Genomic DNA, 14,262 nt, shown 5'->3' on the forward strand with positions numbered 1-14,262 from the left:
CACTGGTGAGAAAGAGGTACACTTCCCTGTCCTTTTGGTTAATTAGTATTCTTTATTTACCAACTGATTTTTTAATATCAATTTATTCTTGAGATGTGGGCAACGCTCACATTGTTGACCATCCCTAATTGTGCTGAGAGCATTAAGAGTTAAACATGTTGGCCATGATTTTGCCAAGGCGAGGCGGGTCTAGGGCGGCCAGGGCTGGTGGAGGGGCCCAGCCTGCTCAGGCCCACTCTCTCCAAGTGATTTTACGATGATTGGGCTTATTAAGCCCACCCAACGAGGTTCCAGGCCAATTAAAAGGAAGCGGGTTTGATGACGCGTCATCAGCTGGTTTCCTTAAAGGGGCCATGTCCAAATTCATTTTGACAGTTCTGCTGTCAGTGTTCTATAGCACTGAGGCGCTGCAAACACTGACAAGCACTGCAGAGGTGCACGGCTGTACCCAGGCTTGCCCATGATTCCCGCCATATGCTTATGGACAGAGTCACAGCACGCAGGGAGGTTGTCTTCCCTTCCCATGGGCGGAAGAGACCTCCCCAGGAGACCAATGCAGCCTGGTTGCACATTGCACAGGAGGGCACAAGCAGGGATGTCGTCAGAAGGACCAGGCTGCAGTGGCGCAAACCATTCAATGAACTCAGTAGATCATGAAACATTACTGCCATGCCACACTCAACCTCATCCTGCTGTGCCACTCATCACATCCCCATCACTCTGCCTTCCCTACCCTACTCCTGCACATCTTTACTCACACCAACTTACCTTGTGCCTCCACCCATCCCTCTCTATCTACCTTATCACATCCCCATCTCACTAGCCACCCCTCACACTCACCCTCATCCTATTGCAAGCATACCAACTAACAACACACAAGGGTAGGCACTTGGGTGTTTTAGCCAATGTTCATGTGAAGCTTATGGTAATGTGCTGTCAAACATTGACATTTTTATTTTCAACATTGCGTTCTTGGACAGATTTGTGTGCACCTTTGGAAGTGACTCAGTGAGTTGCACTGAATGGTGAGACGTAGCAGTACGCCCCCCCCCCCCTCCCCCACAACCCGTAATGGTGATCAGTGTGAAAGGAATGGCCTGGGCATTATAGGGATGCTTTATGATGTTGGTGTGAGGTGATGCCAACCTGCTGCATTATGTGGCAGCCAGGGTGTGCAACGTCAAGTGAAGTAAATGTGGCCGTGCTGAGGCCATCCCTGGCGTCCCAGGCAGTAAAGTGGTCAGGTGCTGATGCCCTGTGTCCTGTGCAGTAACAATTGATTGCAGAGAAGGTTGGTGTTGATGCTGCTGGTGTTGGGGCTGATGGTGGTGGGATTCTGAGGACCAAGGTGAGATTTTTTCAAGGACACCGATGCTGATGAAATAGATGGCACGTGAGGTTGAGATGACAGAAACGATCTGTCAATGGTGAGAGATGTTATTCCAATGAGGTGACACTGGATAGAGAGTTTGCTCCAAATACTTGCTAGCTGCATAAAGGTCAATCTATCTTTCAAATGCAGTAAGCAACATCTTCTGAGCTTGGAAAGTGAAGACCTATGAAATGGGAGCTTTTAGAAATCAGCAAAGGGGGACCAAGAAATTAATAAAGAAAGGGAAAATGGAATATGAGCACAAACTAGCGAAAAATATAAAAACGGATTGTAAAAGCTTCTATAGGTATGTGAAAAAGAAAAGACTGGCAAAGGTAAATGTAGGTCCTTTACAGTCAGAGACGGGAGAATTTATAATGGGGAATGAGGAAATGGCAGAGAAATTAAAGAAATATTTTGGGGGAAAAATTCATTATCGCCCCATTTGGGGCGCGATTATCGGCCGTGCGCAAAGTTTAGCGCCTGGCGCTAATTATCGCCTCCGACTGCAAACTTGGCTTTTATCGCCCCAGGAGTTGATTGGAGAGCTAAGTCAGGCACTACACACCTGTCTTAAGGCGCAAAGGCTGAGGAGCGTGCCGCTAACTCAGAGTGCGGGCGCAGCGCAGGTGCTGTCAGTTAACAATGGAACACAGACACACTGGCGCCAGCCAGTTATTAAAGGGGAGAGTCGATCTTGCTCTCCAGCCACACCCTGCTCATTGGAGCCTTGAATCTCGGCCTGGAGAGACCTGTGGCTAAATCTTGCAGCCAAGGACTATGGAGAGGGCCAGGGAGCGAGAACAGTGCTTCAGCGATCGGGCCTTGGAGGCTCTGGTTGGCGTGGTGGAGCGCAGAAAATCTAATACTGTACCCAGAGAGTGGCAGCAGGCCTTTGCCGCGCGAGTACAGAAGAGTGTGGAGGGAGGTGGCTCAGAGCGTCTCCTCCAGGAGCATGGTGCCCAGGACCCATATACAATGTAGAAAAAAGTTCAACGATCTCACTCGGGTCGTCAGGGTGAGTGGCTTTTTTTCAATACCTATCCATCCCTCCATCTCAACCTCACTCTATGGCCAGAGGGTCTTAAAACCCAATGCCCAACACTCATCGAACACCTATGGCCCTCTCATGAAACACACATGCACATTCCACACTTTGCATACAGTAAGGGCGATTCACCTATGGGAGGCACATCAGGCAAGACCATGGCTGTATATTTACTCAGACAACATCCTTTTTCTTGCAGGCCAAGCTATCTCATAATAGGAGACAGCAGCAACGGACGAGTGGAGGGCAGCCTCAGCTGCAACCCCTCAGCGATCTTGAGGCTCGCATCCAGAGGATTGTGGCAAGCCGGGTGATCGGTCCCGTCGCCACTGGAGAGGCCGGCCCTGTTCCGGACAGCACTGGTAAGGTCATCACCCTTTTGTCCTCTCTCCTTTCACTTGTCCCTCAACACCAGCCTTTGACACTTTCAATCCAACTTACTAAATCGCTGCACTCATTCCTCCCTTACTGCCACCCTGTCCTCATGCTAAAGCCACTCTTGTACCTCCCTGCTTTCAGATGGTGATTCACCAGCTGAGGAGACAGGCCCTCAAGCTGCCAGTGGGAGTGAAGCTGCAGGCGAGGAGGAAGATGAAACCGAAGCATCAGCGCCACCCTCTCCCGAGGAAGCCCATGCCCACACTGTGAACACGCCTTCCCTGGAGGGGAGCAGGGGGGAAGGGTCTGATGAGGGTGAAGCTCCAGGACCCAGTGGGCTGCAGCAACATGATGGGGGTAGTGAAGGTAGGAGGCCTTCTCCACAGAGGGAGAGTATGCCAGCGAGTCCTACTGCACTGGACACAGAGGAGGAGCGGCTCATTGCTGAAATGAACACCCAGGCGGTGGACATGCACACTGAGCTCATGGGTGCAGTGGGAAGGGTGCCCGAATGCACTGAATCACTGGCAAGGATTGTGGAGCACTTCGCTGTAGCACAGGTGGATGCCACGCAAATGTTTAGTGCTGCAATTCAGTCACTGGCTGCCATGACCCCATCTCTGAATGCTCTCATGCAGACTGAGTTTCAGGCCACGCGACCACTGACTGCTGCCATCCTCGCTGGTTCGGACACATTTCCCCGGAGCTCTCACCGCGCCACAGCAGGCCAGCAATCTGTGCTCCAGCAGATTGCTCCGGATGCTGAAGTGCTGCCCCGTGGGAGTGCCAGTGTGTCGGTCGAGTAGGGAGTTACTGTCCTCTCTCAAGATGACAACATTCCTGCTGCCACCACTGTCACTTCTCCACTGCACTTGCCACCACCTGTAGGACAGACTGCTGCCGCCCATGCAGGGTTGGTGCAGTCTGCAGCCGGGCCCTCCAGGCCCAGGGCTGGTTGAGGCCGTCCTTCAAGGGCATCTGCAGTCTCAGGTTCTGACAATCAGCAGCCTTCTACCAGCCTTGCTGCAGCCACTGGGGTCCCATTACGGAGGAGCAGTAGAGTGGGAAGGGGGGAAGTGCGCAAGGGAAGGAGATCACCCTCAAAGGGCAAAAAGTAGGTGGTGTGACAAAATGTTGGTTAATTTTTTATTAAATGCCGAGGTTCGTGGTCAAACTTTTGTTTAGTGTTTTGGACATTATCTCCAGGTTGTGAGAACCAGTTATGTTAATGACTTTTTTTGTGTTTCTTTCTATTAGTTTGTCATGAGGAAATGACATACACAGAGTTTGTAAAATAAATACGTTTTTGTATTCAAAATGTATATGTTTGGTCTTTGGAATCATTGCTGCCTTGGCCGGCTTAGGGGTTGCGGGTTGGTTTCGTTCATGTTGTTCTCAATGGCAGAAGCCATTTCCTCAGCAGGGGCCTAGAAGCAGCTTGCTATCAGACGTTGATGGACGGCCCTTCCAGTTTTTACATTGTGGACCTCCCTCCTGCCTTGCTGCTGCTGATGATCATCCTCCTCCTCCTCCTCTGGTGGTGCTCTAAGGCCTGATGGCATTGGCTGGGTCCTGAGGATTGCCAGGATATGCAGCATGCAGCACACAACTACGAAGAGGGAGACTCGCTCAGGCGAGTACTGCAGGGCTCCTCCTGAGTGGTCCAGACAGCGGAACCATTGCTTGAGCATGCCGATTGTGTGCTCAACGATGTTCCTGGTAGCAAGATGGCTCTCGTTGTACCAAAGCTCAGCAGGGGTGTTGGGCGTACGGGGCGGTGTCATCAGCCAGGTGCACAGTGGATATCCCTTGTCCCCGAGAAGTCAACCACCTGGGTGAAGCAGTGCCTGGAAAAGTTCTGCCACAGCAGTCTGGCGCAGGATGAAAGCATCGTGGCTGCTGCCAGGATAGCGAGCATTGACAGCGAGTATCAGCTGTCTGTGGTCACAGACCAACTGGACGATTAAGGAATGGAACCCCTTTCGGTTGCAGAAATCCTCTGCATTCTCATGCAGTGCACGCAAAGCCACATGTGTGCAGTCAATGGCGCCCTGCACCATGGGGAAGCCCTCTATCCTCGCAAAGCCCAATGCGCGTTCATGCTGTTTAGCCCGGGTCATGGGGAAAGAGATGTACTGTCGTCTCCTTTTCATAGACGGCATTTGTGACCCGACGGATGATGCAATGGACCGCGAACTGGGAGATATTGGCGATGTCCCCAGTAGCATAAAAGTTCAGAGCCACAGTGATCTTCACTGCCACCGACAGAGACGTCCTGTTCCTCAGTAGAGGCTGCAGATCTGGCTGCAGCAGGTGGCAGAGCTCAGTGACCACCTCCTTGCTGAAGTGCAGCCTTCGCAAACACTGCTCCTCAGACATATTAATGTAGGAGAATTGTTGGTGAAATACCCTGGGAGGGTAATGTCTCCTGTACAGAGGCCTGTTGGCCCTCCTCCATCTGGCCATGATTGCCACTCTCTCTCTCTGCGTCTCTGTGGCCTCCGATTCTGCTGGCGCAGGACGACGCCCCCAATCAGTGCAGCCCCCATAGTCTCTTGGCAATCAAAGTAATGAAGGTCAAAAACTGAAGTACCTGCAAAGTGATGCTCAGTAGCCAAAACTACTTCACACAACATTGACTCAATGCAGAAGTCTCTTTCTCTCTCTCTCAGAATCTCTCTCTCTCTCTCTCTCAGAATGAGTGGTGCAAAAATGTCTACCACAGAAAAAGCCAGGAAGAGGCCCCCTTTAAATAGCGCCCCCCCAGCCCCACAGCGACTGGGAAGCGTTCCAGTCTACCTGTCATTGCTTGCGCCAGGCGGAAAGGAGGGGGGCGCCACTCAATTTCCGTTTTGGGGCGCCACAAGGGCATTGCACGCTCGAATGACATCAATATCTGTGTGCGCAGGAGATCGGAGCAGTATTGTTTAGCGCCGCCGCAAAATGTCAGGTCAATTTCGCGAGAGGCGCAGATATTGCCGCGCCCGGGTGCTAGTTGCTTTGCGCCCCATTAGCGCCCTCTTAAGGCACTAACGGGAGGCGCAAACCAACTGGATTTTTCCCCCTTTGTTTCTGCCTTCATGGAGGAAGACACAAAAAACCTTCCAGAAATATGAGAAAACCAAGGGTGGGACGAGAATGAGGAACTTAAAGAAATTCTTGATTAGTAAAAAAACAGTAGTACCAAATTAATGCGACTAAAAGTCGATAAACCCCAAGGACCGGATGACCTACATCCTAGGGTTTTGAAAGCGGTGGCCATTGGAATAGTGGACGCATTGGTTGTCATCTTCCAAAATTCTGTAGATTCTGGAACGGTTCCTACAGATTGGAGAATAGCAAATGTAACCCCGTTATTTAAGAAAGGAGGGAGAGAGAAAACGGAGAACTACAGACCTGTTAGCCTCACATCAGTAGTTGGGAAAAGGCTGGAATGTATTATAAAGGATGCAATAACTGGGCACTTAGAAACTAATAGTAAGATTGGGCAGAGTCAACATGGATTTATGAAAGGGAAATCCTGTTTGACAAACCTATTGGAGTTCTTTGAGGATGTAACTAGTGGAGTAGACAAAGGGGAACCGGTAGATGTGGTGTATCTGGATTTTCAGAAGGCCTTGATAAGGTCCCACAAAAGAGATTGGTGAACAAAATTAGGGCACATGGAATTGGGGGTAATATACTAGCATGGATTGAGAATTGGTTAACAGACAGAAAACAAAGAGTAGGGATAAATGGGTCTTTTTCAGGATGGCAGGCTGTGACTAGTGGGGTACCGCAAGGATCAGTGCTTGGGCCCCAGCTATTCACAATCTATATCAATGATTTGGATGAGGGGACTAAATGTAACATTTCCAAATTTGCTGATGATACAAAGCTAGGTGGCAGTGTCAGTTGCGAAGAGGATGTGAAGAGGCTTCAAGGGGATCTCGACAGGCTCAGTGAGTGGGCGAGAACATGGCAGATGGAATATAATGTGGATAAATGTGAAGTTATCCACTTTGGTAGAAAAAACAGAAAGGCAGAGTATTTCCTAAATGGTGACAGATTGGGGAATGCAGATGCTCAAAGGGACCTGGGTGACCTTGTACATGAGTCACTGAAAGTGAATGTGCAGGTGCAGCAAGCCATTAGGAAGGCAAATGGTATGCTGGCCTTCATTACAAGGGGATTTGAGTACAGGAGTAAAGAAGTCTTACTCCAATTATATAGGGCCTTGGTAAGACCACACCTGGAGTACTGTGTACAATTTTGGTCTCCTTACCTAAGGAAGGATATATTTGCCATAGAGGGAGTGCAACGAAGGTTCACGAGATTGATTTCTGGGATGGCGGTACTGTTGTATGAGAAGAGATTGAGTAAACTAAGCCTGTATTCTCTTGAATTCAGAAGAATGAGAGGGGATCTCATTGAAGCATACAAAATTATTACAGGGCTTAATAAGATGGATGCTGGGAGAATGTTTCCCTTGGCTGTGGAGTCTAGAACCAGGGGCCACAGCCTCAAGATAAAGGGTAGGCCATTCAGGACTGAGATGAGAAGAAATTTCTTCACACAGAGGGTGGTAAATCTTTGGAATTCTCTACCCCAGAGGGCTGTGGAGGCTCAGTCATTGGGTATATTCAAAACAGAAGTCGATAGATTTCTGACTAGTAAGGGCATCAAGGGATATGGCGATAGGGCCGGTGAATGGAATTGAGGCAGAAGATTAGCCATGATCTCACTGAATGGCGGAGCAGGCTCGAAGGGCTGAATGGCCTACTCCTGCTCCTATTTCTTATGTTCTTATGGACCATTTGCAGTTGTCAAGTTAGTCAATAATCCCATGCTGACACAACTCCCGTCCTCTTTACCTGACGTGATCCCCGAGCAGCAGGGAAACTGTTGTACAAGGCATTAACTTCAAGCTGGAGACACATTAGTGATGTCATGCAGCGAAACCTCGTGTTTGATATTTCTTTCCTGATGCCAGTGAAACTCCACTTGGACATAGTCAGCTGTGCCAAGCTAAGTGGTTTGACATGATCAGGTTTTCAGTGAATGAAATCTGTACGTAAGCACTATCTGTAAAGTGAGGGTCTGAGGGAAGGTAAAATAGGGGATTCTTGGTAAGATGCTTGTGGCCTGTGCATTTCATCTGCAGTCTGACCAGAAACCTGATAACAAGTGTTCTCTCCTACTGTTCCATTCAAATCACCTGAATAATTGTCTTTCCGTGTGGTACTAAAGTCTCCACATATAATTACATATAATGATGACCTCATAGCACACTGTCATAACATTGGTTTCCACTGTTGGCAATAACTAATTATCCATCCTACTTTGAGCTTGGTAAACAGTTTCCTATTGTGTGGAATATCCTCAATGTTAGATCGGGACACAAAATACAAGGGTAAGTTTTCCACCTCGTCAGCTCACAGCCACTCCTGCCGTAAATGCATATCAGAAAATTGCATGCTGGCAGTCCAATTTTCTGCCCATTCATTTTAATGGGTGGAAAATCAAGGCTCCTCACCATTAAATTTGTTTATTCATTATTGGGATGTGTCCATCACCGGCAAGGCTGACATTTATCGCCCATCCCTAGTTCCCGAGAAGGTGCTGGTGGTCGCGCTTGATACAACTGAGCAGCTTGCTAGGCCACGAGAAAGGGCAATTAAGAGTCAACCACGTTGGTGTGGGACTGGAGTCATTTTAGGCCAGACCTGGTAAGGGCGGCAGGCTTCCTTCCCTAAAGAACGTACGTGAACGTGTTGGGTTTTTACAACAATCTGTCACTTTTACTGATATTTTACAGCTATTTTTTTATTTCCAGATTTTTTAAACTGAATTCAAATTCTCAAACTGCCAAGGTGGCATTTGAACTCATGGGCAATTTTTTTTTTTTGGAAGATCGCGCCCGCATGGTCCCGGTGCAGCGCAATCTGCGTGATCCTAATGAGACCGGCGACAGGGCCACATAAAATTGGTCCACCGGTCTCATTAGTATATTACCGGCGAGCTGCGGGCACCATTCACAGCCCCGGAGGCACCTCGCCGGTCGCGGTGGGAGGAAGCAAGATCAGTCAGTTCAGACACTGGCCAAGGACCTCAGGAGAGTCTGGGGGTTGTGGGGGGGGGAGCTGTCGGGAGGGGGATGAGCGGCGACCGGCAGCTACCAGCAGTGTTAATGTGGAGCCGCTCCCACTCCACATTGCCTTTCGAATGGCAACCTCTTGTGGTCCCTTTAGGAACCACTAGTTTGATTGCTGTGCACCTGCCTGATGCATGTTGCAGTCATTCACCATCCAATTTTGCAAAGGGGCCTGAAACAGGTGTAAAGCCCCTAATTTTCATATACAGTTGCCTAATACCAGTTTCAGATGCATGCCCTGGACACCTACACAGGAGTCCTAATCTATATGATGGGCGGTACACTTCCAGAGCGGAATGAGTGCGTGCCCTCTTGTCTGTCATATTGGACCCTTAGGCACCTAACGCCTGTAAAACAAGCATGGCGCGATCCAATTTCAAGGCCATGTTCTCTGGAATTTTTGGTCCAGCCCTCTGGATTACTAGTCCAGTAACATAACCACTACACTACTGTACCCCTATTTCTTCATGTGTGCTCCTGGTAGGTGAGGCCTTGCGCTGGGGACACAAAATTGGAAAACTTACCCTGAATATTTTTCCTAATCTTCTCTCCCTCCTTCAAATGAACTTGTAATTTATAACGATAACCTTTTACAGCCTGGATCACAGGATCTCCTCTTTCATATGGAATGACAAACAACCACATTCAAATCATTGCAGTATCCAGCTGGTCATGGAAGAGCTGCCCTGTTCATGTGCTAGTTTGAAGCACCAGCTTCATTCAGTATATAATGGGACTTCAGTCTCTGATTTCCATCTGTGGATGGCAGTAGGGGGAGGGGTGTAGAACAGTTGGTCTCTTGTCCTTTGCCCATTTCCTGCTCTTTGTAGCGGATACCAAGACTCTATACTCCTCTCTTTGGTAGTCTCACCTAATGGTGGGGGCGGTAATGAAATTGTGGCCTTTGCATCCTCCCAGCCCCATTCCCCCGGAAGACCGAAGCCATTGCATTTGATCCCTTCCACAAGCTATGTACCTTTCTCACCAATTCCATCCCCCCTCCTCAGCCACTGTCTCAGGCTGAGCCAGACTGTTCACAATCTTGGCATCCTGTTCAACCTGGAACTGAGCTTTTGATGCCATATCTTCTCCATCACAAAGACCACCTACTTTGACCTTCCCAACATCACTGGCCTTTGCCCCTGCCCATCTGCTGCTGAAACCCTCATCTATGCCTATATTACCTCCACGCTCAACTATTCCAATGCACTCTTGGCTGGCCTCCCAGGCTCCACCCTCCTTCACCTCAACCGAAACCTTGCTGCCTGTATCCTAGCCCACACCAAATCCCACACACACATCACCCCTGTCCTTGCTGACCTACATTGGTTCCCAGTCCCCCTACAATTTTAATTTACAATTCTGACCTGTGTTTAAATCTCTTCATAGCCTCTACCCTCTCTATCTCTGTAATCTCCTCCAGCCCTACAAACACTACTCCGAACGCTTTGTTCCTCTGACTCTGATCTCTTTGTGCGTCCACCCCTCCCTTCACCCCACAATTGGTGGCTGTGCCTTCAGTCATCTTGGCTTCGTGCTCTGGAAGTCCTTCCTTAAACACCCTTGCCTCTCAACCTCCATCTCCTCTTTTAAGACCTTCTTTAAAACCCATCATTTTGACCAAGTTTTTGATCACTCCTCCTAATACATTCTTCTTTGGTTTGGCATTCCATTTTTTGGTTATGCCTCTATGAAGCACCTTGCGATGTTTTTCTATGTTAAAGGCACTATATAAATGCAAGCTATTGTTGTTGTTGGTTTCTCAGTCCACTGTTTTGGTCTTATTTTAATTCAAGAAGTTGCATGTGCTCCTCGGGAACATTTAAGGGTCACGGCATTATATTGGTGTCCAAAACTGTATGAAGGAATTCATTAAAGTAGGCTATATCCATTAATGTAAATTTTCTTTGGCTCTGGGGGGTAGGTGGAGAGCACTTGAGACCTTTTCACAACATAGTGCTCTGCCTACTGATAACAATAGTTCTCTTTATTATAGCATTATAAACTACTACAGATTTTAAAACTGATCTTTCCAAAATTACTACTAGAAGATTCAAGCCTAGATCTTTCTGATGCATTCTGTGTTCTCATCCTGTTACTTTTTATTTGCTGAAAAGGGCAGCAGTAGTATTTAGCAATCACTGATGTCCTTCCTAACTCCACTGAGGCTTTCTTTCCTCAGGCCATTTCTGCTCACTGTTCCAATCCAAATCATATGCAATCACAAAGTAATAATTAAACACCACCAGCATCAATCAGAGGATATCTGATGAATTCTGATACACCCTTTTCCCCCAACAGCCACAATCCCAGGTTCGAATCTGGCCTCGGGTGACTGTGTGGAGTTTGCACATTCTCCCCATGTTTGCGTGGGTTTTCTCCGGGTGCTCCGGTTTCCTCCCACAGTCCAAAGATGTGCGGGTTAGGTTGATTGGCTATGATTAATTGACCCTTAGTGTTAGGGGGATTAAATACGTGGGGTTACGGGGATAGGGTGGGATATGTGTTGGTGTAGGGGTTATGGGGATCAGGTGGGATATGTGTCGGTGCAGGCTCGATGGGCCGAAATGGCCTCTATCTGCACTGTAGGGTTTCTGTGATTTCTGTGAATAAGTGAACAACTTCTGTTGCTTCCCAAGTTAACAGAAATCAAGCTGCCTCAGCTGAACTCTTAGCATTTTTACTTGCACACTCATATTAGATTATAGTATTCTGTGCCGAAGATAAATAAATGTGTTCTACTAAAACATGCAGAAAAGCCATACAGCTGTGTTGTACATAAATACCCTTTAAATTGTTTCTGTTATAAGTATATGAAGTACAGTGTCAACAGCTAGCTTGATCAGTTTTTTTTTTATTCGTTCCTGGGATGTGGGCGTCGCTGGCAAGGCCAGCCTTTATTGCCCCTCCCTAATTGCCCTCGAGTAGGTGGTGGTGAGCCATCTTCTTGAACTGCTGCAGTCCATGTGGTGAAGGTGCTCCCACAGTGCTGTTAGGGAGGGAGTTCCAGGATTTTGACCCAGTGACGATGAAGGAACAGCAATATATTTCTAAAGTCAGGCTGGTGTGTGACTAGGAGGGGAAATTGGAGGTGGTGAATATCTCTTCCCCGTTTTTAGATGTAGTTTAGCAAATTTATCATAAGTTTTCATTTGGCTTTCTTTTTATGACCAGAAGTACACATGCTTTATAAGGTCCTGATGTGTATATCAACAGATGTGTCAAAGCTAGCAGTGAATTATCATAAATATCTATCTACCAATGCCACTGGCTACATATCAATGTTACTGGTCAGTTATGATCAACTTTATGACTGGAGATATTTTCTGTAGTTTGTTGATGGCTGCAACATCTTCTGAATACAATTTTAAAACAAATTCAGGTTTCTATAACATCACAAATGTGGACATATAATTTTTTTTAATCCACAATTCCTAGCCCCCACTTGCCGTGACTTGCCTGCCATGTCCCAATTGAGCCACAGAGAGGGTAAATATATGACAAGCTTTGAAGTTTGATCAAAAGCTTACTGCAATAACAATAAACACCTCTCTCAACTGATTGGATTGGGTGGTAGTTACATTTTTTTAAAGTTTTACGAAAGGAATAAGTAATTGACCACGCGTTTATTTGGAATTAAACAAAGCCGCTGACAAATCAGCCTCAGATGTTTGGATAGATGGCTTTGCTTTTATGATGCTGACAACACTGTCAATACCACACAATAAACTGGCGCCTGTTGTGATTAATATTGCGCCTGGTCCACACCTTTACAGAAGCACGCTGACTTTGTTTTGGTTCAGTCTGAGACTACAATCTGGGGAAATGCATCGAATTGTTTTTTATATATCAGATCATTCTTCTAAGATTACAAATGCACGCACAAAGCCCCTCTTAAACAAAACAAGAAACAGCTGACAACCTGCCCCTACCAAGAGCACTGTGAACACCAGCACCTTTCAATGCGAGGAGCGCTCTTTATCTAATATACCCGCACCCTCTTCACTGCATTTTGGGTCTTTTCAACTTTTTTTTCGCCCTCCCGTTGTCTGCAAGTTGCGCCGGCGACCTCCCAAGATTTAGGGCACCACAAAAGCCAGCCACAAAACTGCCTCCAACCTTCAGACGGGGAAAACTTGCCACTGACACACTCCTGCAGCTTTCCTGTCCGCTTAAAGTAAAACAGCAGAATGCAGCTGCCAACTCTTATAATGTAGAGTGATTGAACATTCTGAGATCCAACATCAACATTTTGACAAACGCCTGAATCATTCCTCACGTTTCTCGGCAGAATAATGTGTGCGCAAAAATATTAAAACAACACTTATGCCAAAGTTGTGTTAAAAGGCACATTCACCGATTTAAAAAAAAAACTTAAGCTTACCAAACTGTGCAAAAGAGATACACACGTTGAGTAGAAAAAGCCCAAAGAGGCGATAGCGACCAGATGATGCTAGCAGAAGGAAAGGGGTCAGGGGATACATGGTGAATTCAGCGTTTCATTTGCGCCACGATATTCCCCAGGAACCGCCGAGTCCTTGTTGATTCCGAGCAGGGTCCCATCAAAAAAGCTGCAGAAAGTCAGCGAGCGCAGTCAGTCGGCGCCATGCAATCCCGGGCTGGTGTCAGATCGCAATAATCCTGCAGAGGGCTCACAACATTCCCACATTAGCATTTCCGAGACAGGAAAAACGTGCTCGTGTGTCCAGCCCATAGAGATCTTCAGTAACAGATATGGTTGGAAAAAAAAAACACCTCTCAGTATAAAATGCAAAGGACGGCACCGCATGGATAGTTCACATCACTTTGTATTAGCTTAGATAAACCTCATTCTGCTGATGATTTTAAATTTAGATTTAAGGTGTGTAGCGTCCTGGTCGAATACAGTATCACTCATTGTCCAATTATCTTACTGCAAGTTTTGCCTGCTACCCTAGACCTCTACAGAGGACAATATTTTCCTTTTTTCCATAGTTATTCCCACTAACAAAATGGTGAAAAAGCACAATTTTGAATCATGCAATTCCATTAACTAATTGCATTACTGATAATGGAAAAAAAAGACAATCACCTACTTGTAATAATGATACTGATAGTGACAGGGCCCCTGCTGATCAAGCTAAGTGCTTTGTTTTGGATCTTCCAGTGTTGTGGCAGCAACTATCCAAGTGAGGGGTTTTGATGAGCCCTGTAGATGGTGGAGGCACTGATGGATCAGGACGTGAGTTGTTAATAAGGCTTCATCAGCCAATATAAATGACACAAAGTGGCGTGCACAATATTTAAATGAAATGGCCGATTGACCATAGAGAGTGTGTTTTACCCATGATG

General features: G+C 47.2%; 1 protein-coding gene across 1 annotated transcript in view; it reads right to left on the reverse strand.

The window, feature by feature from the left end:
- LOC147120554 (von Willebrand factor D and EGF domain-containing protein) overlaps window positions 1-13,967 on the reverse strand; it is a 403,257-nt gene extending 389,290 nt beyond the window's left edge. Inside the window, exon 1 of the mRNA XM_085986654.1 lies at window positions 13,316-13,967. Within this exon, the coding sequence (XP_085842780.1) occupies window positions 13,316-13,415 (100 nt within the window). The 5' untranslated portion in view covers window positions 13,416-13,967. The remainder of the gene's footprint in view (window positions 1-13,315) is intronic.
- Between the last annotated feature and the right edge of the window lie 295 nt (window positions 13,968-14,262).

This window comes from Somniosus microcephalus, chromosome 4 (genome assembly GCF_052327205.1).
Source record: "Somniosus microcephalus isolate GS21.2 chromosome 4, FLI_Smic_1.0, whole genome shotgun sequence".
Taxonomy (NCBI): Eukaryota; Metazoa; Chordata; class Chondrichthyes; order Squaliformes; family Somniosidae; genus Somniosus; species Somniosus microcephalus.